Below are 26,680 nucleotides of genomic sequence, written 5' to 3'. Positions count from 1 at the left end.
CCCTTTCAGGGTTCTTTTTGTTATGAATGATGAACAACTCTGATGGGCAGAAGGGTACAAAATCACCAATGCCCCCCCCCCACCCTTTAGAGAATCGCAAATCACTACTGTTTCGAAGCTGTTATCAAGGAAATAAAGAGAGACAAAAGGGACTCTGCCAGGGCAGTTGTTATTGATAACAGCTCAGGGAAGTTAATGAGAGAGAGACAGCTCAGAGATACACAAAGTGGAATGTCTCCTACTAACAAAAGAGAGTGGAACCATTGATTACTACTATTGTCTTTTGGAGAAGGATTGTGTACTTGGTATTGTTCTATTCATTGAAACCCCTCAGGAGGCAACCAGAGTGGGCTGGTTTGATGGGTTACATCACCTTAACCTGATTGATACCTTAGACCCCATGAGTGGGGATAAAAGTGGGGTCTGTGGTAACACCCCTCAGACGCACTAGGAGAAACGCTAGTGAGCATCAGAAACCCCACGAGACAGGGTGGGAGATTGGAGACCGAACGAAGTGTCGGTAAATTTTAACTCACAGTGTTTTGTAGCGAGACCGGTGGGGGCTTGTGTGTGTGTCCACCCTTGCCTGGGTGACGAGTCCACCACGGAAGAATGGTCTAGCTAAAGGATGGAGGGATCATACGTGAATGGGCACAACAACAACACATCGACGGATCAAAATCGTAAAGGAAGGTTGGCAAGATAATAGCTATTACTGTTCACACGTTCTCTCTCTCTCTCTCTCCAACAATTGCAACACAGCGACCAACAACTACCGCAGCCTGCATGAACTGAACTGAACTTTATATTTCCATCTGACAATTCATTATTCCCTAGACAACGAAAGAGCTTATTTCTTATTGATTACTATTATACCCGCACTTTTAGGTTTATTATTGATGACGTATATTATCTGTATATTTGCATTGATATTACTTTTGTGTATTTTTACTAATAAATACTGTTGAAAATAGTATCACTAAACTCCAACAGACACTTCTATCTTTGCTGGTAAGACACCCAGTTACGGGATTTCGTAACATTTTGAAGACCCTGACCTGCAGTTACATGTGGATTTTGGTACTTTGCGGGAATGGGACCTGGTCTCAGGGTTTCAGGACCAGCCACTGTTGTTTGGCACGCCAAGGGTCTGGCCGGAGAGTGTGGCTCGAATTTGAAAGCCTAACATTTCAGGGCTCTGGAGACTGGCGGATCGAGAGTTGCTGTCCTGACAGGAGACTCGTGTGCCGTCGGGGAGGCCAGAAAATCTTTCGCTGTGGGCCCGAAGACCCAAGATCTTTGCGATCTTCAGGCGCAGAGCTTGTAAAAAGCGAAGGAACTGACTTTTTAAACATCGTAAACCAGCATGTTGTTATGTCTCCCACTCACTATGAAAATGGGGGACACCTCCCTTTCCCTTACTAGGGAGAGAGAGAACCCGTGGTTTGTTGAATGCCTGATGAAATGCAATAGTCTTTGGGGTAAGTACAAGATCTGTGTCTTTGCTATTGCCTAGCTCATGCTTGTGCTCAGTAGCGGGTGCGCTTTTTTTTGCTGGGGGGGGTGGAGGGGATTGTTGCTTGCTGCCGCTTATGTGCAGGGGTGGGGGACTTTGGAGACCTCATGTTTAATTGTCGTTTATTCGTTGGGGCACTTCTGTTTTTGTGGATGCTTGTGAAGAAAAACCATTTCAGGATGTATATATTATATACATTTCTCTGATGTTAAATTGGACCTTTGAACCTTTTGAGAGTGAGGTGGAGGATAAGTGCGTGGCTGAGATTGGAGCAGGGGGCAGGGATTCAGATTTACAGATCATTGGGACCTCGTCTGGGGCAGGTATGACCAGCACAATAAGGACACATTGCACTTGAATCTGAGGGGGATCAATATCCTGGCAGGGAGATTCGCTAAGGCTACTGGGGAGAGTTTAAACTAGAATTGCTGGGAGGTAGGAACCAAACTGAAGAGATGGAGGAAGCAGTGGTTGGCTCACAAATAGAGAAAGCTTGTAGGCAGTGTGAGAGGAAGGATAGGCAGGTGATAGAAAAAGGATGTGCTCAGACTGATGGTTTAAGATTGTGAGCTAAGAGCGTGGATCAGTATTTGGAGCTATGATGATGTGGCCATTACAGAGAATTGTATGGCTCAGGTGCAGGAATGGTTACTTAAGAGTGCCAGGCTTTAAACGTTTCAGAAAGGACAGGGAGGGGGGCAAAAGAGGTGGGGGCGTGGCACTGCTGATCAGAGATAGTGTCACAGCTGCAAAAAAAGAAGAAGCCATGGAGAGATTGTCTACCGAGTCTCTATGGATGGAAGTTAGAAACAGGAAGGAGTCAATAACTCTACTGGGTGTTAGTTTGTTCTTTTTTTTTTTTTACAGACCACCCAATAGTAACAGGGACATCGAGGACCAGATAGGGAGACAGATTCTGGAAGGGTGCAATAATAACAGGGTTGTCGTGATGGGAGATTTTAATTTCCCCAGTATTGATTGGCATCTCCCAAGAACCAAGGGGTTTAGATGGGGTGGAGTTTGTTCTGTGTGTTCAGGAAGGTTTCCTGACACAATATGTAGATAAGCCTACAAGAAGAGAGGCTGTACTTGATCTGGTATTGGGCAATGAATCTGGTCAGGTGTCATGTCTGTCAGTGGGAGAACATTTGGAGATGGTGATCACAATTCTATCTCCTTTACAATAGCATTGGAGAGGGATAAGAGCAGACAAGCTAGGAAAATGTTTAATTGGAGTAAGGGAAATATGAAGCTATCAGGCAGGAAGCATAAATTGGAAATATGTTCTCAGGGAAACGTACAGAAGAAATGTGACAAATGTTCAGGGGATACTTGCATGGTGTTCTGCACAGTTATGTTCCAATGAGACAGGGAAAGGATGGTAGGGCACGGGAACCATGGTGTACAAAGGCTGTTAATCTCGTCAAGAAGAAAAGCTTACGAAAGGTTCAAAAAACTAGGTAAGGACAGATCAACACCTACAAACAAGCTGGAGGAACTCAGCAGGTCGGGCAGCATCCGTGGAAACGAGCAGTCAACGTTTCGGGCCAAGACCCTTCATCAGGACTGAAGGAGGGGGCAGGGGCCTCATAAAGAAGGTGGGAGGAAGGTGGGAAGAAGGCTGGTAGGTGCCAGGTGAAAAACCAATCAGAGGAAAGATCATGGGGTGGGGGAGGGGAAGCAGGGAAGGGATAGGCACGAAAGGTGAAGGAGGAATGTAAGGGGACAGCACTATGGGTAGTAGTAGAAGACAGAATCATGAGAGAGGTGATAGGCAGCTGGAAGAGGAGGTAGAGTGAAAGTGGGAATGGGGAAGAGAGGGGGAGGGAATTACCGGAAGTTGGAGAATTCGATGTTCATACCAAGGGGCTGGAGACTACCCAGACAGTAAATGAGGTGTTGCTCCATTACCCAGACAGTATATGAGGTGTTGCTCCAATGACAGAATAGGTAATGACAGAGATCTAGAAGATTATAAGGCTAGCAGGAAAGAGCTTAAGAATGAAATTAGGAGAGCCAGAAGGGGCCATGAGAAGGCCTTGGTGAGCAGGATTAAGGAAACCACTTAAGGCATTCTACAAGTTCGTGAAGAGCAAGAGGATAAGATGTGAGAGAATAGTACCAATCAAGTGTGACAGTGGAAAAGTGTGTATGGAACCAGAGGAGATAGCGAAGGTACTTAATGAAAACTGTGCTCAGTATTCAATACGGAAAAGGACCTTAGCAATTGTAGGGATGACTTACAGCAGACTGAAAAGCTTGAGCACATAGACAATAAGAAAGAGGATGTGCTTGAGCTTTTGGAAAGCATCAAGTTGGGTAGGTCACCAGGACCAGATGAAATGCATCTCAGGCTGCTGTGGGAGCTGAGGGAGGAGATTGCTGAAACTTTGACAATGATCTTTGCATCATCAATGGGGACGGGGGGGGGGGTTCCAGAGGATTGGAGGGTTGCAGATGTTTTTTCCCTTATTCAAGAAAGGGAGTAGAGATAGCCCAGGAAATTATAGACCAGTGAGTCTTACTTCAGTGGTTGGTAAATTGATGGAAAAGATCCTGAGAAGCAGGATTTATGAACATCTGGAGAAGCATAATATGATTAGGAATAGTCAGCATGGCTTTGTCAAAGGTAGGTCACGCCTTATGAGCCTGATTGAATTTTAGTGTATATGGATTTCAGCAAGGCATTTGATAAGGCTTATTGAGAAAGTAAGAAGGCATAGGATCTGAGGGGGACCTTGCTTTGTGGATCCAGAATTGGCTTGCCCACAGAAGGCAAAGAGTGGCTGTAGACAGGTCATATGCTACATGGGAGGCCGGTGACCAGTAGTGTGCCTCAGGGATCTAGTTCTGGGACCCCATCTCTTCATGATTTTTATAAATAACCTGGATGAGGAAGTGGAGGGATGAGTTAGTAACTTTGCTAATGACACAAAGGTTGGAGGTGTTGTGGAGAGTGTGGAAGGTTGTCAGAGGATACAGTGGGACATCGATAGGATGCAAAACTGGGATGAGAAGTGGCAGATGGAGTTCAACCCAGGCAAGTGTGAAGTGGTTCATTTCGCTAGGTCAAATATGATGGCAGAATATATAGCATTAATGTTAAGACTCTTGGCAGGATGGAGGATCAGAGGGACTTCGGGTCTGAGCCCATAGGACACTAAAGCTGCTACGCAGGTTGACTCTGTGGTTAAGAAGGCATTCGATACATTGACCTTCATCATGGGATTGAGCTTAAGAGCCGAGAGGTAAAGTTGCAACTATATAGCACCCTGGTCAGACCCCACTTGGAATACTGTGCTCAGTTCTGGTCACCTCACTACAGGAAGGGTGTGGAAACAATTAGAAAGGAGGCAGAGGAGATTTACAAGGATGTTGCCTGGATTGGGGAGCATGCCTTATGAACGAACATGGCCTTTTCTTTTTGGAGCGACCGAGGATGAGAGGTGACCTGATGGAGGTGTATAAGATGATGAGAGGCATTGATCATGTTGATTGTCAGAGTCTTTTCCCAAGGCTGAAATGGCTAACATGAGAAGGCACAGTTTTAAGATGCTTGGAAGTAGGTACAGAGGGGATGTCAGGGGCAAGTAATATTTATTTATTTATTTATTTATTTATTACACAGAGAGTGGTGAGTGTGTGGAATGGGCTGCCGGCAACTGTGGTGGAGGCAGATACGATAGGGTCTTTTAAAAGACTCTTGGATAGGTACATGGAACTTAGAAAAATAGAGGGCTATGGGTAAACCTAGGTAATTCCTAAAGTAAGTACTTGTTCAGCACAGCATTGTGAGCCGAGGAGCCTATATTATGTTGTAGGTTTTCAATATTTTTTTTATATTTACTCAGCAAGGACAGCAGCGATGCAGGGCAAGATAGTGAAATGCTCTTCTTGTAGGATGTGAGAGAACAGGGAGACCTCCAGTGTCCCTGACAACTACAACTGCGAGAAGTGCATCCAGCTGCAGCTTCTAACAAATCCCATTAAGGAGATTTAGCTGGAACAGGATGAACTCCAGATCTTTGGAAGGCTGAAGGGATGATAAGGCATACAGAGAGATAGTTACACCCAAAGTACAGGACACAGGAAACTGCGTGACAGTCAGGAAGGGGAAAGGGGTTAAGGAGCCAGTGCACAGTACCCTTGTGGCCATCCCCTTAACAACAGGTGTATCATTTTGAATACTGTTGGGTGGGGGGGGGGGGGGGGGGGAATGGATGACCTAAAAGAGGAAAGTCACAGTGATTGGGTCTCTGGCATTAAGTCTGTCTCTGTGACTCAGAAGGGAAGGGGAGGGGGGGGTGGAGAAGAGGCACGTTGTGGTGATAGAGGATTTGTTAGTTAGGGGAACGGAAAGGAGGTTCTGTGGGCGAAAACGAGATTTCCAGATGGTATGTTGCCTCCTGGGTGCCAGGGTCTGGGATATCTCAGAACAAGTGGGAGGGTGAACAGCCAGAAGTTGTGATCCACATAGGAGCCAATGACATGAGTAGGATGAGGGTCTGCAATGGGAGTTCATAGAGTTAGGTGCCAAATTAAAGAGCAGGACTTCCAGGGTTGTGATCTCAAGATTGCTACCCATGCCACAAGCTAATGAGGCTAGAACTAGGAAGATTGTGCAGGCTCACTTCCAGGAGAGGTGGGTGCTGTACAGAAGGGGCGGTTTGCACCTGAACTGGAGGGAGACTAATATCCTAGTGGGAAGATTTTCTAATGCTGCACGGTTGCATTTAAATGAGAGTGCAGTGGGATGAGAACCAGAGTACCAGAATTGTTAATGGAGAGTTTGTGGAGACAGATGTTGGTAAGACCTCAAAGGTAGGAATCAAAAGGTTGAGATGGTACAACGGAGAGCTTTGAGGCCTTCCTGATGGGGGGATGGAGGTGCACAGGCATTGGACATCCATGGAGAATGTAAGATGATCAGGGCCAGGGATCTTGAAATCATTGAAAATATCAGGAAAGTGAGATATTCCACAGATGAAGATAGGAAGGGACTGAACCAGGGGGGAATAAAATGGAGTCAAGGAATGCAGATATTAAGTTCGTGGGGCAGGAACAAACAGAAACAATGGCACTATCTGAATAAGCAGATTTGTGGATCTTTTCTGGCTGGCTGCCAGTGACAATCAGTGTTCAACAGTGGACTGTGTTGGGACAGATTCTTTTTCCATTATATGTCAATAATTTGGATGATGGAATTGTGGGTTCTTGCAAAGTTTGCAAACAATATGAAGATAGGTGGATGGGCAGGTAGTTTTGAGGAAGTAGAGAGGTTACAGAAGGACTTAGATTAGAATAACAAAGAAATAGCAGGTAGAATATAGAGTCAGGAAATGTATGGTCATGCACTTTGGTAGGAGAAATTAAAAGGTTGTAGAAAAAGGTATTTTCTACAAGGAGAGAAAACACAAAAAAAGTGAGGTGCAAACAGACGTGGGAGTCTTTGTGCAAGATTCCCTGAAGGTTAATTTGCAGCTTGAGTCTGTAGTGAGAAAGGTAAATGCAAGAATTGCATTCATTTCATGAGGACTAGAATATAAAAACAAGGATGTAATGTTGAGACTATAGAAAACACTAGTGAGACCTCATTTGGAGTACTGTGAGGAATTCTGGGCCCCTATCTTAGGAAAGAGGTTCTGAAATTGAAGAGGGTTTAAAGGAGGTTCACAAAATAACTCCAGGTTTGAACGGTTTGTCTTAAGAACATTTGATGGCTCTGGGCCTGTATTCACTGGAATTTAGAACAATGAAGGGTGATCTAATTGAAACCAATCAAATGGTGAAAGGCCTTGATAGAGCAGATGTGGAGAGGATGTTTCCTATGGTGGGAGAGTCTAAGACTAAGGACACAGCCTCAGAATGAGGGCTGTCCTTTTAGAATGGAGATGAGGAAGAATTTCTTTAGCCAAAGAGTGATGAATCTGTGGAATTCTTTGCCATAGGCAGCTGTGCAGGTTAAGTCTTTATATATATTTATGGCAGAAGTTGATAGATTCTTGATTGGTCAGGGCATGAAGGGCTATGGGGAGGAAGGAGGATGGGGCTGAGAGGGAAAATGGATCAGCCATGATGAAACAGCAGAGCAGACTCAATGGGCCAAATGGCCTAATTTTACTCTTATATCTTATGGTCTTACTACCTCTCAACCAACAGACTCATGAACCAGAAGGGATAATTTTACTCAACTTCACTTGTCTCATCATTGGAATGTTCAACCTATGGACTCACTTTGAAGGATGCTTCATCTCATAGTCTTAGTATCTATTGCTTATTTACTTTATATTATTATTTCTTTCTGTATTTGCTAAGTTTAGTTTGCTATTTTTTGTACACTGGTTTAATGTCCAGGTTGGTGTGGTCTTTCATTGATTTTATAATGGTTAACATTCTATTTTGGGTTTATGCAGTATACCCGCAAGAAAATGAATCTCAAGGTTGTGCATGGTGACATTTGTATTTTGATAATAAATTTTCTGTGAACTTTGAACCTCAGAGTTCTCTCAGTCCAGGGCTTGGCTTACCACAGGGCCTAGTATAGCACCAATCCAATTACAGGCTATTCTCTCAATCCCGAGCTCGGCGCTGCTAATACTCTCCAGCATTGCATGAGTAGTACAGAGCACAGCACACCACCAATCCAAATACATGTAATCACACATAGCCCAGCCATGCTAATGACCACCACAGTCGTCAGTGATTGAAGAGTGTGCAGATACTTCACCCGCATCCAGATGACCACACTGTTAGATACATCAGGATGGAAACACCAGCTCACCCATTGTTTGTAGAGGTCCCTGGGTAGCAGAGACGCCTCCTTTGCTCTGTCAAACACGGACAGCAGCTGCTGCAGTCTCTGTAAGAGAAACACATGCGACTAAGAGAGAGACAGGAGTACACAGAGTACATGCATCCTGGGTCAGAAGCCAGGAGTACACAGAGTACATGCATCCTGGGTCAGAAGCCAGGAGAGGTTCGGCAGGGAAGGAGAGAAAGTGGTGAGCGGTGAACTGAGGTGAGAGACAGGCGGTGGACAGGAGACAGGCACAAGAGAACATGGGGTGTGAATAGGAGCCAGTGAACAGGGTGGGAGTCAGAACAGGAATGGTGGTGGACATGGGAGGGGGAAAAATGGGTGGGGGGCTGATATCTAGGGTGAAGGACAGTTGCTGGGAGAAGGAGACTGCTCCTCACCTTCTCTCGCAGAGATAGCTTGTTGGTTTTCCGTTGGAATCGCTCCAGGCAGAAGGCGATGTAACATTTCCACATGTCATCTGTAAAGGGACACCCCGAGAGTGAACCTCAACACCTGATCTGCAACCACAGAACCAACCCACCCAACCCCAACACAGACCTAACCCCCGAACCCCAACACAGACCCAAACCCCTCCCCCAAAATCCAGCCACAGACCCAAACACCCCCGAACCCGAACCTCAGACCTAACCCCCGAACCCCAACCACAGACCCAAACCCACCCAACCCCAACACAGAACCAAACCCACCCAACCCCAACACAGAACCAAACCCACCCAACCCCAACACAGACCCAAAACCCCGAACCGCAACCACAGACCCAAACTCACCCCGAACCCCAACACAGAACCAAACCCACCCAACCCCAACACAGACCCAAAACCCCGAACCCCAACACAGACCCAAAACCCTGAACCGCAACCACAGACCCAGACACCCCCGAACCCCAACCTCAGAACCAAACCCACCCAACCCCAACACAGACCCAAACCCCCCCCCAAAATCCAGCCACAGACCCAAACACCCCCGAACCCGAACCTCAGACCTAACCCCCGAACCCCAACCACAGACCCAAACTCACCCCGAACCCCAACCACAGAACCAAACCCACCCAACCCCAACACAGACCCAAAACCCCGAACCGCAACCACAGACCCAAACCCCCCCCCCAAAATCCAGCCACAGACCCAAACACCCCCGAACCCGAACCTCAGACCTAACCCCCGAACCCCAACCACAGACCCAAACTCACCCCGAACCCCAACCACAGAACCAAACCCACCCAACCCCAACACAGACCCAAAACCCCAAACCCCAACCACAGAACCAAACCCACCCAACCCCAACACAGACCCAAAACCCGAACCGCAACCACAGACCCAAACTCACCCAACCCCAACACAGACCCAAAACCCCGAACCGCAACCACAGACCCAAACCCCTCCCCCAAAATCCAGCCACAGACCCAAACACCCCCGAACCCGAACCACAGACCTAACCCCCCCCGAACCGCAACCACAGACCCAAACCCCCCCACAAAATCCAGCCACAGACCCAAACACCCCCGAACCCGAACCTCAGACCTAACCCCCGAACCCCAACCACAGACCCAAACTCACCCCGAACCCCAACCACAGAACCAAACCCACCCAACCCCAACACAGACCCAAACCCCGAACCCGAACCTCAGACCCAAACACCCCCGAACCCGAACCTCAGACCTAACCCCCCCCGAACCCCAACCACAGACCCAAACCCCCCCCCAAAATCCAGCCACAGACCCAAACACCCCCGAACCCGAACCTCAGACCTAACCCCCGAACCCCAACCACAGACCCAAACTCACCCCGAACCCCAACCACAGAACCAAACCCACCCAACCCCAACACAGACCCAAAACCCCGAACCGCAACCACAGACCCAAACCCCTCCCCCAAAATCCAGCCACAGACCCAAACACCCCCGAACCCGAACCTCAGACCTAACCCCCGAACCCCAACCACAGACCCAAACTCACCCGAACCCGAACCTCAGACCTAACCCCCGAACCCCAACCACAGACCCAAACTCACCCCGAACCCCAACCACAGAACCAAACCCACCCAACCCCAACACAGACCCAAACCCCGAACCCGAACCTCAGACCCAAACACCCCCGAACCCCAACCTCAGACCTAACCCCCCCCGAACCCCAACCACAGACCCAAACCCCCCCCCAAAATCCAGCCACAGACCCAAACACCCCCGAACCCGAACCTCAGACCTAACCCCCGAACCCCAACCACAGACCCAAACTCACCCCGAACCCCAACCACAGAACCAAACCCACCCAACCCCAACACAGACCCAAAACCCCGAACCGCAACCACAGACCCAAACCCACCCAACCCCAACACAGACCCAAAACCCCGAACCGCAACCACAGACCCAAACCCCTCCCCCAAAATCCAGCCACAGACCCAAACACCCCCGAACCCGAACCTCAGACCTAACCCCCGAACCCCAACCACAGACCCAAACTCACCCGAACCCGAACCTCAGACCTAACCCCGAACCCCAACCACAGACCCAAACTCACCCCGAACCCCAACCACAGACCCAAATCCCCCAAACCCCACAGACCCAAACCCCCCAAACCCCAACCACAGACCCAACCCCCCCAAACCCCAACCACAGAATCAAACCCACCCAACCCCAACACAGACCCAAAACCCCGAACCGCAACCACAGACCCAAACCCCTCCCCCAAAATCCAGCCACAGACCCAAACACCCCCGAACCCGAACCACAGACCTAACCCCCCCGAACCGCAACCACAGACCCAAACCCCCCCACAAAATCCAGCCACAGACCCAAACACCCCCGAACCCGAACCTCAGACCTAACCCCCGAACCCCAACCACAGACCCACACTCACCCCGAACCCCAACCACAGAACCAAACCCACCCAACCCCAACACAGACCCAAAACCCCGAACCGCAACCACAGACCCAAACCCCTCCCCCAAAATCCAGCCACAGACCCAAACACCCCCGAACCCGAACCTCAGACCTAACCCCCGAACCCCAACCACAGACCCAAACCCCCCCGAACCCCAACCACAGAACCAAACCCACCCAACCCCAACACAGACCCAAAACCCCGAACCGCAACCACAGACCCAAACCCCTCCCCCAAAATCCAGCCACAGACCCAAACACCCCCGAACCCGAACCACAGACCTAACCCCCCCCGAACCGCAACCACAGACCCAACCCCCCCCCAAAATCCAGCCACAGACCCAAACACCCCCGAACCCGAACCTCAGACCTAACCCCCGAACCCCAACCACAGACCCAAACTCACCCCGAACCCCAACCACAGAACCAAACCCACCCAACCCCAACACAGACCCAAAACCCCGAACCGCAACCACAGACCCAAACCCCTCCCCCAAAATCCAGCCACAGACCCAAACACCCCCGAACCCGAACCAAAGACCTAACCCCCCCCGAACCGCAACCACAGACCCAACCCCCCCCCCAAAATCCAGCCACAGACCCAAACACCCCCGAACCCGAACCTCAGACCTAACCCCCGAACCCCAACCACAGACCCAAACTCACCCCGAACCCCAACCACAGACCCAAATCCCCCAAACCCCAACCACAGAACCAAACCCACCCAACCCCAACACAGACCCAAAACCCCGAACCGCAACCACAGACCCAAACCCCCCCCCCAAAATCCAGCCACAGACCCAAACACCCCCGAACCCGAACCTCAGACCTAACCCCCGAACCCCAACCACAGACCCAAACTCACCCCGAACCCCAACCACAGACCCAAATCCCCCAAACCCCAACCACAGAACCAAACCCACCCAACCCCAACACAGACCCAAACTCACCCCGAACCGCAACCACAGATCCAAACCCCTCCCCCAAAATCCAGCCACAGACCCAAACACCCCCGAACCGCAACCACAGACCCAAACCCCTCCCCCAAAATCCAAACACAGACCCAAACACCCCAAACCCCACAGACCCAAACCCCAACCACAGACCCAACCCCCCCAAACCCCAACCACAGAACCAAACCCACCCAACCCCAACACAGATCCAAAACCCCGAACCGCAACCACAGACCCAAACCCCTCCCCCAAAATCCAGCCACAGACCCAAACACCCCCGAACCCGAACCTCAGACCTAACCCCCGAACCCCAACCACAGACCCAAACCCCCCCCAAAATCCAGCCACAGACCCAAACACCCCCGAACCCGAACCTCAGACCTAACCCCCGAACCCCAACCACAGACCCAAACTCACCCCGAACCCAAACCACAGACCCAAATCCCCGAACCCCAACCAGACCCAAATCCCCCCGAACCCCAACCAAGACCCAACCCCCCGAACCCCAACCACAGACCCAAACACCCCAAACCCCAACCACAGACCCAACCCCCCGAACCCCAACCACAGACCCAAACCCCCCGAACCCCAACCACAGACCCAAACCCCCCGAACCCCAACCACAGACCCAAACCCCCTGAACCCCAACCACAGACCCAAACACCCTGAACCCCAACCAAGACCCAACCCCCCTGAACCCCAAACACAGACCCAACCCCCCGAACTCCAACCAGACCCAAATCCCCCCCGAACCCCAACCACAGACCCAATCCCAGGAACCCCAAACACAGACCCAAACCCCCCAAACCCCAAACACAGACCCAAACCCCCGAACCCCAACCACAGACCCAAACCCCCCCCCCGAAATACAGCCACAGACCCAAATCCCCGAACCCCAACCAGACCCAAATCCCCCCGGAACCCCAAACACCCCAAACCCCACAGACCCAAACCCCCCAAACCCCAACCACAGACCCAACCCCCCCAAACCCCAACCACAGACCCAAACCCCCCGAACCCCAACCAGACCCAAATCCCCCCGGAACCCCAAACACAGACCCAAACCCCACAGACCCAAACCCCCCAAACCCCAACCACAGACCCAACCCCCCCAAACCCCAACCACAGACCCAAACCCCCCCGAAATACAGCCACAGACCCAAATCCCTGAACCCCAACCAGACCCAAATCCCCCCGGAACCCCAAACACAGACCCAAACACCCCAAACCCCACAGACCCAAACCCCCCAAACCCCAACCACAGACCCAAACCCCCCGAAACCCAACCACAGACCCAAGCCCCCCGAACCCCAACCAAGACCCAACCCCAAATACAGACCCAAACCGCCCGAAATACAGCCACAGACCCAAATCCCCGAACCCCAACCAGACCCAAATCCCCCCCGAACCCCAACCACAGACCCAACCCCCCAAACCCCAACCACAGACCCCCCCCGAACCCCAACCACAGACCCAAACACCCTAAACCCCAACCAAGACCCAACCCCAAATACAGACCCAAACCCCCCGAAATACAGCCACAGACCCAAACCACCCTTAACCTCCTAAACCCCAAATCCCAGACTCAAACCTCTTGAACCCCAAATCCCAGAACCCACACACCAAACTCGAACCCCTGACCAAACCCCAGCAACAGGCTATGCTGAGGTTCAGCATTGTTCCAACTCTTCCTCCCCTTAAACCTGGTCCACCACCAACCTCCGCCCATTTCCCTGACTTCCTCCACACTCTAAGGTGCTCCCTTCCCAAACCTGGTCTGCCACCCACCTCAGTGCTTTCCTGACTGCCACCCCCCATGTATTACTTCAAGTGGCCCCACACTGCATCCTGCCCCCCTCCCCAATCACAGTACCTACCTGTTGGTACAGACACCACGGCCTGATCATACACAGCGTAGCAGCGCTGTTCCCGGCGCGCCATCTCCAGAGCACTACCAGGCTTCTGCTTCTGCTCTGCTGGGGTTTCTGTGGCTTCTGCTGCCCCCAACCTCAGCTCTCTCCGGGCCACAAAGTCCCAAGTCAGTGCCTGCTCTGGGTGCAGAGCCTGCAGGCTGTGGATACACAGTTAGGTTGCATCTCCCCACCCTAATGATGTCTTCCCCCACTCCACCCCCCCCCACATCTCTCCCACCTTCTCATGCCCAGCAATGTCAGCAGGAGGATGGTGAATTTGAGGAACTCATTGCCACAGACGGCTGTACAGGCTTAGTGATTGGGTATATTTAAGGTGGAGGTGATATGTTCTTGATTAAACTGTGATAAAGGTTATGGAGAGTAGGCAGGAGAACGGGATTAAGAGGTATAATAAATCAGTCAAGATGGAAGGACAGAGGGTACTCAATGGGCTGAATGGCCTAATTCTGCTCCAATGACTTATGGTCTCTTGTGGGTACAATGGCTGATTGGTTTATTGCTGTCACATGTATTGAGGTTCAGTGAAAAGCTTGTTTTTGCAAGCCATCCATACACATTATTTCAGCACATAAGTACAGAAGTATTACACAATAACAGAATGCAGAATAAAGTATTGTATCTACAGAGAAAGTGAAGTGCAGCCAGACAGAAAGTGTAAAGAGTTCACCTTATTACACGAGGGTTCAAAATAAATATATCAAAATTTGTACATGACATCATATGCTACCATGAGATTCATTTACTTACAGGCATTTATAGGGAAACAAAGGAATACAATAGAATTTAAAAGAATAAACAGCACGTTATTAGCCAAACAGCCAATATGCAAAAAGAAGACCACCTGGACAAATAAATAATACTGAGAACGAGTCATAAAGAGACCTTGAAAGTGAGTCTGTAGGTCTGGCACATAGTGATGGAGTTATCCACGGGGCCTTTCCAATAGTCTTATAACAACGCCCTTAAACATGTTTTCTGTTTTTGTCCATGTTTTGGGGTGTTAATTAGAAGTGTAGACAGAGCACATGGGTGGGGGGATGGTTGAGTCTGTGATGTGTTGAGCTGTGTCCAAAGAGGTATAGCATCTCTGATCAAGGTGAGTAGCATCTGAATGCGAGATTTGCGGAAGGCTTCTTCCTATCATGGGTTTCATTGCATGACTCAGTTGTCTCCCTCAGAATAACCCCACAGCCCCAACTATCCACACTCACTCTGTGAGAATTTCCTCCTGTAGGTTGTGGGCGAAGTGGAATAGAGCAGCAATATTCCAGAAGGACAGGTGGAACTCGACATTCCCTGGGAACAAACAGCAGGCATCAGGTTCCAATAAAGGAGGCCAGGCCATTCAACACATTGAGGCTCCCCTCCCACTATTCCCTCCCTTCCCTGTCACCCTGAACCTTATTCTTTCCCTGCATTAGTTCACCTCTGGTTCTTTTTTCAAAAATTAGACTAGAAGTAAACCCACTATTTCATCTATGCAAGTACCCAGAAAAACCAACTCCTTACAGACAGCGGAGGCTAAGTTCGAACCTGAATCTGTGGACCACACAGTAGTGATACTAGCTGTGCCAATGGTCCACACTATCTTTTACCTTCGTCTGACAAGAGCACTTGCCCATGAGCAAGTGGGGCTGAGCCACTTTTCTGAGCCTGTACTCACTGAGTTTACAATAAGGGCAGAGCTGGTAGCGGGGGGGCGGTGGGAATCTCATTAAAATCTATTGAATATTGAAAGCCTAGATAGAGTGGGTATTGAGAGCATGTTTCCCATGGTGAGGGAGTCTAGGACTAGAGGGCACAGCCCTAGAATAGAGGGACATCCATTTAGGACAGAGAAGGAATTTCAGGTGACATCTTCCTACCCTCTCCATTCCCCCCCCCCACCCACTGCAGCTCATCATCAGCACTGAGGTTAAACATGGCTTACGGCTGGGGAGACAGGGAATGCTGTGTGTTCCACAAAAAGGTTGATACCGGGGAAGGTACCATCGGGTAACAGACCCTTCAGCCCATGCTAATATGCTCAACGATACCAGGTGAGGTTTGATGGGAGCTGGGACAGAACGAGATCACCCCCTTACCGGTCACTTTCTGAATGGCATTCCTGTACACAATGCGTGCCAGTTCTCCCCCGATGATCTCCTCAGGAACCGTCATTTCATCCTGCACACAAAGTTGGAGTTACACCAGGTTACACTGCGGTATCAGAGCCAGAGACTGAACCCCCCCCCCCCTCCATCACTCTGCCCCACCCACACTACCACATCTGAGCTACAAACACCCCCACCCACAATACCCCAACCCCTTGTCACCTTCACACACCCCATCCACACCACCACTCCCCACACTGACAGCCCTCTCCCTCCACGCTTGCTCTCTGTACCAGCCCCACCCACCATCACCATCCTTTCTCTGATCTCCGTCCATTACCAGCTCCAGCTTTGCCGTCTCCAGGACCTCCTTCTCCTTCCGGATTTTCTCGGCATGCATCAGTTCCATCCGGAAATACTGTCAGAGACAAGACGCATAATGACATCCTACAGTGACCCCTGTGAGAGCATTCGCAAACACATGACCTCTGCACAGGCAGTGGGTACAAGGGAAAGCATTTCCTCGTTACACACATTCCTGCCTCAGAAATACAACCACTGCATTCCTCATCGCTGACCCCTGCACCCTCACCAGGAGCACGACAGCAAATCCTAGCAGCTCAACACCAGCTTCTCAGGGCAATCAGAGAAGGTCTTACCTACAGATCACAAATTTGTGTGACATGCTCCACAGCTCGCGAGACTAGGGTTTAATCCGCACATTGGTATGATCCACGTGGAGCTTGTAAATTCTCTGTGATATTTATTTATTCAGCGTTACAGTGCAGAGCAGACCCTCCCAGCCCACCAAGCCGCACTGCCCAGCAACCTCGATTTAAACCTAGACAATGACCAATTAACCTACTAACTGGTATGACTTTGCAATGTGGGAGGACCACAGAGCATCCAGTGGAAATCCACACAACCATGGGGAAAAGGTACTAATTCCTTACAGACAGCACGTGAAATGAATGCTGAACTGTAATAGCATAGCACTAAGCACCTTGCTACTGTGGTACCACCCATGATTGCATGGGATTCCAGTTTCCTCACATAATCCAAAGACTTACGGGCTGGCAGGTTAATTGGCTGTGTGGGTGAGAATGATAAAGAATAAACTGGAGGGAAATGAGATGCCCTGAGATCCAGCATAGAATAGCCTCTTCCTATGTCACTGGAAAATGAGAAACACTGGGCCCACCTGGGTTGTTTAAGAGTCGGGTGAGGGGTAACACTCACCGAACTCCCAAGAAACAGATGACATCAGCAGGACCATGCTCAAGCTTCTCTGTGACCAGGACAAAGTGTTGCATCCTGGCACCATGAGAAGCTTCTGTTTTCACTTCAGTGGGACAGAGTGTCACAGAGAGAACCCACCCACCCACAAGTACATAGGACACGAGCCAGACAACACCCACCTCCTGATACAACTTCTGAGATTCTGGGTGAAACCTGAGAGCACGCAAAAACAAACGCCTTGCATTCTCTGAGGACAGTCGATCCTCCATTTCCCACTTTGCTGCCATGATCCACAGTGCTAGAAGACAATGAGAGAACGTGCAGACGTGAACAAAATACCCACAGCATTGAAATGACTTTCACATGGCCCAGGGTCTATGCTTCCCTACAGGCAGGAATCTCACCTGGCTTGTCAGAATGAATCGCCAACATTGCAGAAAACACCTTGCTTAATTTCACCTTGGCATTCTGGAAACAGATTAAAAAACAGAGCAAAGTTGCTGGATTAACATCAGTGGGGACACAGTGACCCAGGGCACTAGGGGAGAGGGGTCACTGAGGGACAGTCTGAGGGAGCTGGATTAACATCAATGGGAACACAATGATACACAATACAGGGAACTCACGTGTGAAATTGTGACAATGTGAGGCAGCTGGGTAGACAAAGAGAACAAATTGTGCTCACCCATTTCTTGCAGAAGGCTACGTGAGAAAGCCATAATTGAACATCCCCCTGTAATACAGGAAGCCATTTAGTTCAGTTATCATGTAACAGGCATACATGAATCCAGTGTGACTTGCTTGCCTCCTCATCCTACCTTCCACTTGGTCAAAGCTCGCTGAAACAATCCATGCACCCTATTCACGATGGCATATTCAATCTCCTCCTTCTTAAAGTGGTAGCCAGTTCGCTGGGGGGGGGGGGGGGGGGGTGGAGATCAGGAGGGAACATGTTAAATAACTGCCAAAACTTACACAAAATTTGCAAATTTACTGTAAAATTTTCTTCCAACTCACCGCTCGCCGTCTCTTCAGCAATTCGAGAAAGTGTATTTCATACTGGAAATGAAAAGAGTTGGATCACTAGAAGAATCACTACAGATACATTCACACCTCCCACCCACACTACTTCAGGACCACCGACACCTTCACAAAACCCATCCACCCACTTCAGTCTAGGACCACCAACACTTCACATCACCCATGCCACTCCAGTACCACCGATGCCTTCACACCACCCACCCACTCCAGTACCGCTGACACCTTCACACCAACCTCTGACCCAACCCAGTACTACCAACGCCTTCACACCAACCTCTGACCCAACCCAGTACTACCGACACCTTCACACCAACCTCTGACCCAACCCAGTACCAGACACCTTCACACCAACCTCTGACCCAACCCAGTACCGCTGACACCTTCACACCAACCTCTGACCCAACCCAGTACTACCAACGCCTTCACACCAACCTCTGACCCAACCCAGTACTACCAAGGCCTTCACACCAACCTCTGACCCAACCCAGTACTACCGACACCTTCACACCAACCACCCAATCCAGTACCAGACACCTTCACACCAACCACCCAATCCAGTACCACTGACACCTTCACACCAACCACCCAATCCAGTACCACTGACACCTTCACACCAACCACCCAATCCAGTACCAGACACCTTCACACCAACCACCCAATCCAGTACCACCGACACCTTCACATCAACCACCCAATCCAGTACCACCGACACCTTCACATCAACCACCCAACCCAGTACCACCGACACCTTCACACCAACCACCCAATCCAGTACCACTGACACCTTCACACCAACCACCCAATCCAGTACCAGACACCTTCACACCAACCACCCAATCCAGTACCAGACACCTTCACACCAACCACCCAATCCAGTACCAGACACCTTCACACCAACCACCCAATCCAGTACCACCGACACCTTCACATCAACCACCCAACCCAGTACCACCGACACCTTCACACCAACCACCCAATCCAGTACCACCGACACCTTCACACCAACCACCCAATCCAGTACCAGACACCTTCACACCAACCACCCAATCCAGTACCACCGACACCTTCACACCAACCACCCAATCCAGTACCACCGACACCTTCACACCAACCACCCAATCCAGTACCACTGACACCTTCACATCAACCACCCAACCCAGTACCAGACACCTTCACACCAACCACCCAATCCAGTACCAGACACCTTCACATCAACCACCCAACCCAGTACCACCGACACCTTCACACCAACCACCCAATCCAGTACCAGACACCTTCACACCAACCACCCAATCCAGTACCAGACACCTTCACATCAACCACCCAATCCAGTACCACCGACACCTTCACACCAACCACCCAATCCAGTACCACTGACACCTTCACATCAACCACCCAACCCAGTACCACCGACACCTTCACACCAACCACCCAATCCAGTACCACTGACACCTTCACATCAACCACCCAACCCAGTACCACCGACACCTTCACACCAACCACCCAACCCAGTACCAGACACCTTCACACCAACCACCCAATCCAGTACCACTGACACCTTCACACCATCCACTCCACTACTACTGACACTTCACACCACCCTCCGACCCAATCCAGTACCACTGACACCTTCACACCATCCACTCCACTACTACTGACACTTCACACCACCCTCCGACCCAATCCAGTACCACTGACACCTTCACACCATCCACTCCACTACTACTGACACTTCACACCACCCTCCGACCCAATCCAGTGCCACTGACGCCGTCTCACCAACCTCTGACCCATCCAGTACCTTCGACACCTTCTCACCATCCACTCCACTACTACTGAAACCACCCAATCCAGTACCACTGACACCTTCACACCATCCACTCCACTCCACTACTACTGACACTTTCACACCACCCTCCAACCCAACCCATTACTACCGACACCTTCACACCTCCCACCCACTCTAGTCCTACACTATCAAGCACTCACCTGGATGTAGTTGATAAAATTCTCCTTCCTGAGCACTCTCCGATGCACTTTGTGTTCCAGCACAGTAACCTTTCTTAACACCGCTCTACAAATAAATAACGGTCACAAAGAATGTGGCTCAAACACTGATTCAGTAGTCTACCTAATGAAACATTGAGTGGCTCTTTTCAGTTGCAAAAGCAAATAAGATTAGCTGAAGGAGCCTCAAGCACCTGAGAGTAAATGTTTGAAGAGAACCTTTATCACTGGAAGAACTAAAGGAGAGAATGTCTGAGCTCAAGGCCAGATAGCTGAAGGCACAGCTGTCAGTGGTGGAACAATAGGAATCAGGGAGGAACAGGGAGCATGAACTGGCAAAGTGGGAGAATCTGTGGACAACAGGAGACATGAGACTGCAACTGGTGGAATCCAAAGCAAAAAAAAACATAAAGGCTGCCTAAAAAATTACATCTGTGGAGACAGAGAGACAGTTTGGGTGATGACCCTGCAACAGACGTTGGATGAGCTCTAGAACACACATGACTGAGACTGCAATGAGACTTCATAAGTGGGGCAATGGGATAAACTCCAGATGTTTCTCCTCTTGAATCAATAAAGGCAGTGAGCAGGAGGTTGATGATAAACACCTTATTCCTGGCTACATTGGACCCTTTCCAGTTTGCTTTGCATTCAAACCCATCCAGTGAATATGGAATAGCCTCTGCCCCCCACTGTCCTGTCCCACCTGGAAAATGGGGTATCATATGCCAAACTGCTGTTTATAGACTTCAGTTCGGCACTTAACACCACCATACCCCAGAAACTGGTGGGGAGAAGTGTCCTCACTGGGTCTCAACACCTTCCTCTGTAACTGGATACTTGTTAACATAAAGGCCACAGTCAGTCTGTGTGAGCAGCAACATCTCTCGTCCCATTACACTGAGCACTGGCACTCCCCAGGGCTATGTGTTCAGCCCACTGCTGTTCGCAATGTTGATGCATGACTGTGTTGCAGGATTCAGCTTGAACCGTATCATCAAGCTTGCAGATGACACAACAGCAGTTGGACTCATCAACAATGATAAGTTGTTGATGATAACAAGGAGGAATTGGACCAGTGGATTGGTGTGAGAACAACCACCTAAACCTGAATGTGGAGAAGCCAAAGGAAATCATTGTGGACTTCAGACAGGTGCAGATGAGCCATCCACCACTATGAATACATGGCTCCTCTGTAGAGAGAGTTAAGTACACCAAGTACCTGGGAGTTCACATCACAGATGACCTCACCTGGTCCCTTAGTATCTCGTCCCTGAAGAAGGCACAGCAGTGCCCTTAGCTTCCTAAGGAAGTAAAGTAACGCTCCCCACCCCTACCCCACCAACTTTACTGAATTTTACAAGAGCACCATTGAGAGGGTCCTGACAAGCTGCAATCTCCCTGGATCCATTGGGAACATTTATCAGGAGTGCTCCATATGCAAGGCCCTTAGTATTATTAAGGATCCCACCCTTGCAACCAACATCCTCTTTGGCTTTCTACCATCAGGCGGGAGACTCCAATGCAAAAAAACAAGAATGGTCAGGATGGGCAGCCCACACTAAATGCTGGAGGAATTCAGCAGGCCAGGCATCTAGTAAAAGAGTACAGTCAACGTTTTGGGCCAAAACCCTTTGGCAGGACTCTTTTCCTAGATGTTGCCTGGCCTGCTGAGTTCCTCCACCATTTTGTATGTGTTGCTCGGATTTCTAGCATCTGCAGATTTTCTCTTGCTTGTGTTGATTAGAATGGGAAACTGTATCCTCCCTCAGGCCACAAGGCCTCTGAACTCCTTGCTGCATCGCATTCAAGGTGTCGGATCAGTTAATCTGTTCTGTACCTTACAATATTTAATTTATGCACTTTAGACCATTAGGCATAAGAATTAGGCCTTCTGGCCCATCGAGTCTACTCCACCATTCAACCATGGCTGATCCTTTTTTCTCCTCCTCAACCTCAGTTCCCGGCTTTCTCCCTGTAACATTTGATGCTGTGTCTAAACAAGAACCTATTAATCTCTGCCTTAAATACACCCGAAGACCTGGCCTCCACAGCTGCCTGTGGTCATGTTTCACAAATTCACCACCCTTTGGCTAAGAAATTTCACCTCATCTCTGTTTTGAAAGGGTGCCCCTCTATCCTGAGGCTGTGCCTTCTTGTCCTAGACTCTTCCACCATGGGAAACATCCTTTCCACATCCTCTGTAAGAGTACAGTCAATGTTTAGGGCCAAAACCCTTTGGCATGACTCTTTTCCTAGATGCTGCCTGGCCTGCTGAGTTCCTCCACCATTTTGTATGTGTTGCTCGGATTTCTAGCATCTGTAGATTTTCAATTAGATTCCCCCCCCCCCATCCTTTTGAATCCCAGCGACTACAGACCCAAAGCCATCAAGCATTCCTTGTATAATAACCCCTTCATTCCTGGAATCATCCTTGTGAACTTCCACTGGACCCTCTCCAGTGCCAGTACATCTTTTCTAAGATGAGGAGCCCAAAACTGTTCACAATACTCAAGGTGAGGCCTCACCAGTGCTTAATAAAGCCTCAGCATCACACCCTTGTTCTTGTATTCTAGACCCCTTGAAATGAATGCCTACGTGGCATTTGCCTTCCTCACCACCGACTCAACTTGCAAGTTAACCTTTAGGTTGTTCTGCACAAGGATTCCCAGGTCCCTTTGCATCTCAGATTTTTGGAATTTATCCCCCTTTAGAAAATAGTCCACACATTTATTTCTACTACTGAAGTGCATGACCATGCATTTTCCAACATTGTATTTCATTTCGCACTTTCTTGCTCATTCTCCTGATCTGTCCAAGTCCTTCTGCATCCTACCTGTTGCTTCAACACTACCTGTCCCTCCACCAATCTTCATATCATCTGCAAACTTGGCAACAAAGCCATCTATTCCATTATTTAAATCATTGATATACAGCATTAAAAAAAATGTTCCCAACACCCACCCCTGCGGAACACCACTAGTCACTGACAGCCAACCAGAAAAGGATTATATTATTCTTACTCTCTGCCTCTTACCAATCTAACCATGTTAGTAACTTCCCTGTAATACCATGGGCTCTTAACTTCATATTCAGCCTCATGTGTGGCACCTTAAAGGCCTTCTTAAAATCCAAATATACAACATCCACTGCATCCCTTTATCTATCCTGCTTGTAATCTCCTCAAAGAATTCCAACAGGTTCGACAGGCAGGATTTTCCTGAAGGAAACCATGCTGACTTTGTATTATCTTGTCCTGTGTCACCAAGTACTCCATCATCTCATCCTTAACAAATGACTCCAACATCTTCCCAACCACTGTGATCAGGCAAACTGGTCTATAGTTTCCTTTCTGTTGCCTTCCTCCTTTTGTAAAGTCTGGAATGACATTTGTAATTTCCCAAACCTCTGGCACCATGCCAGAGTCCAATGATTTTTGAAAGATCATTTCTAATGCCACCACAATCTCTAACACTACTTCTTTCAGAACCCTAGGGTGTAGTTCATCTGGTCAGGGTGACTTATGTAACTTCAGGTCTTTCAGCTTTTTGAGCACTTTCTTCCTTGTAATAGTAACTGCACCCACTTCTCTTCCTTCACTCACTACAGCATCAGGCATACTGCTACTGTCTTTCACAATGAAGACTAATGCAAAATACTCATTTAGTTCATCAGCCATCTCCTTGTCCCCATTATTTCTCCTGCATCATTTTCTAGCGGTCCTGTATCCACTCTCATTTCTCTTTTACTTGTAATATACTTGAAAAAACTTTTACGATCCACTTTGATATTATTTGCTAGCTTACTTTCATATTTAATCTTTTGCCTTCTAATAATTTTTTTAGTTGCTCTCTGCAGGTTTTTAAAAAAAACTTCCCAATCCTCTATCTTCCCACTAATTTCTGCTTTGTTGTATGCCCTTCCTTTTGCTTTTACAATTGCTTTGACTTCCCTTGTCAGCTGTGGTTGTACTATTTTACTATTGAGTACTTCTTCATTTTTAGAATTCACATGTCCTGCACCTTCCTAATTTTTACCAGAAATACACGCTATTGCTGTTCTGCTGACATTCCTGCCAGCAGATCCTTCCAATTTACTTGGGCTAACTCCTCTCTCATACCACTGTAATTTCCCTTATTCCACTGAAACACTGCTACATCTGACTTTATTTTCTCCATAACAAATTTCAAGTTGAACACAATCATATTGTGATCACTATCTCCTAAGGGTTCTTTTACCTTAAGCTCCCTAATTGCCTCCAGTTCAATATGTAACACCCAATCCCGTATAGCTGGTCCCCCTAGTAGGCTCAACAACAAACACTAACCCATCTCTTAAGCATTCAACAAACTCATTTTCTTGGGATCTATTACCAATCTGACTTTCCTAACCGACCTGCATGTTAAAATTTTCCATGATTACCATAACATTGCCCTTTTGACATGCTTTTTCTATTTCCCGTTGCAATCTGTGGTCCACCTCCCAGCCACTGTTCGGAGGCCTGTATGTAACTGCCCTCAATGTCCTTTTATCCTTGCAGTTTCTTAACTCAATCCACAAGGATTCAACATCTTCCAATCCTATATCACATCTATCTACTGATTTGATGGCATTCTTTATCAGTAGAGACACAACACCTCTTCTGCCTACCTTCCTGTCCCTCTGATATAATATGTAACCTTGGACATCCAGTTCCCATTACAACAATCCTTCAGTCATGACTCAGTGATGGTCACATCAGACCTGGCAATCTGTAACAGTGCACATCATCATCTACCTTATTTCTTATACCACACGCATTTAGATACAACACCTTGAGTACTGTATTCGCTGTCCTTTCAGATTCTGCGTCCCTAATGTTTTGATACTCAGCCTGTTAGCTGCAACTAAGTCCCATCACCTGTCTGCCCTTCCTGACAATTTAACTGTACTTTTTTTTTAACCATCCGTCCTACCCCGAGTCCCTTCACTTCTTACACTTCAGTTTGCTTGTTCGTGCACAATTCGTCTGTAGATTTTATCTTATTTTCCGAAGATAACGTACGTTATGTGCTTTATACCCTAGTTCGGAGAAACACTGCTTGACTTGAACTGAGAGATCAGTGACACGACCAAGAATCAGAGCTGCCCACAGAGAAAGAGGCACATCCGTGCACACAAACATGTTATTCCCACCATTCCAGTCCACGCCAGAAACCCTACCTTCAACCCGTCCACTGTCCCATCCATCCTGCCTTCTCTCTCTCCCCCTCCCCCAATAAATACTAACTGTCCCTCCTTCTCGCTGGAGATATCGCCCCTCAAAAACATTGTGCACAGACGCAAATGCTGATACTCCCATCACCTCTCTCCCCCTCCTCTGCATCGCCCAAACTTATCTCCCCCTAAACCCCACCACCTCTCAGCTCTATGTCCCACCTCCTCTCTGCCTCCTCCAGCAACCCCGCCCGCTCCAGCTGTTCCAGCTCCGGGATCCGCTCCTCCAGTTGCCGCTGGACACGCTCCGCCATCGCAGCGTGGTAACCTCTTCCACATCCGGTCCGCCAGGAAATCGCTCCGCCGCGTACGTGATCCAAGATCTCCGGAACACTTTAGCGGTGGGACTTGAGGGGGGAGGGTGTTCAATCCTCACCACGCTTTTAGCAATGTTGTACCCTATCTGCCGGATTTTAGTTTGCTTACGTAAATTATCGATTTATATCGCTGTACAGACTCTCCACACATCCTTTGCTGAAATTGCATTTTGCACCTGCAGACGCCCTGGCCATTATTCAATATCCAACATTTTTCCGGTGAGCCAGGCTCGGGTCACCCGGTCATAAATCATAAGAACAGAATCAAGCCATTCGGCCCAACCACCCTGCACTGCCATTTCATCATAGCTGATCCATTTTCCCTTTGCCTCAATCTCCTGTCTTCCTCCGTATCCTTTCACGCCCTGAATAATCAAGAATCTATCAACCACTACCTTAAGTATACATAAAAATGGCCTTCAAGGCCGCCTGTGGCAAAGAATTGCACAGATTCACTACTCTGTGTAAAGAAATTCATCCTCATCTGTGTTCTAACAGGACACCCCTCTGAGGCTATGTCCTCTGGCCTTAGACTCTCCCACCATAGGAAACAAACTCTCCACATCCACTCTTATCAAGATTTTCACCATTCAATAGGTTTCAATGAGGTCACCCCTCATTCTTCAA

At 48.9% G+C, this 26,680-nt stretch overlaps 1 protein-coding gene across 1 annotated transcript in view; it reads right to left on the bottom strand.

Moving 5' to 3' along the window:
• The window catches only part of utp6 (UTP6 small subunit processome component), a 37,001-nt gene extending 10,947 nt beyond the window's left edge, over positions 1-26,054 (bottom strand). Inside the window, exons 1-13 of the mRNA XM_059948133.1 lie at positions 25,899-26,054; positions 20,463-20,547; positions 18,450-18,491; positions 18,251-18,343; positions 18,118-18,165; positions 17,837-17,900; positions 17,612-17,730; positions 16,534-16,611; positions 16,185-16,266; positions 15,312-15,396; positions 14,044-14,237; positions 8,714-8,793; positions 8,298-8,375 (exon numbers count right to left, since the gene is read on the bottom strand). Of these exons, the coding sequence (XP_059804116.1) occupies positions 8,298-8,375; positions 8,714-8,793; positions 14,044-14,237; positions 15,312-15,396; positions 16,185-16,266; positions 16,534-16,611; positions 17,612-17,730; positions 17,837-17,900; positions 18,118-18,165; positions 18,251-18,343; positions 18,450-18,491; positions 20,463-20,547; positions 25,899-25,990 (1,140 nt within the window). The 5' untranslated portion in view covers positions 25,991-26,054. The remainder of the gene's footprint in view (positions 1-8,297; positions 8,376-8,713; positions 8,794-14,043; positions 14,238-15,311; positions 15,397-16,184; positions 16,267-16,533; positions 16,612-17,611; positions 17,731-17,836; positions 17,901-18,117; positions 18,166-18,250; positions 18,344-18,449; positions 18,492-20,462; positions 20,548-25,898) is intronic.
• Between the last annotated feature and the right edge of the window lie 626 nt (positions 26,055-26,680).

Source organism: Hypanus sabinus, chromosome 23, assembly GCF_030144855.1.
Source record: "Hypanus sabinus isolate sHypSab1 chromosome 23, sHypSab1.hap1, whole genome shotgun sequence".
Classification (NCBI taxonomy): domain Eukaryota; kingdom Metazoa; phylum Chordata; class Chondrichthyes; order Myliobatiformes; family Dasyatidae; genus Hypanus; species Hypanus sabinus.
This window is presented reverse-complemented; position numbering and strand designations above follow the sequence as displayed.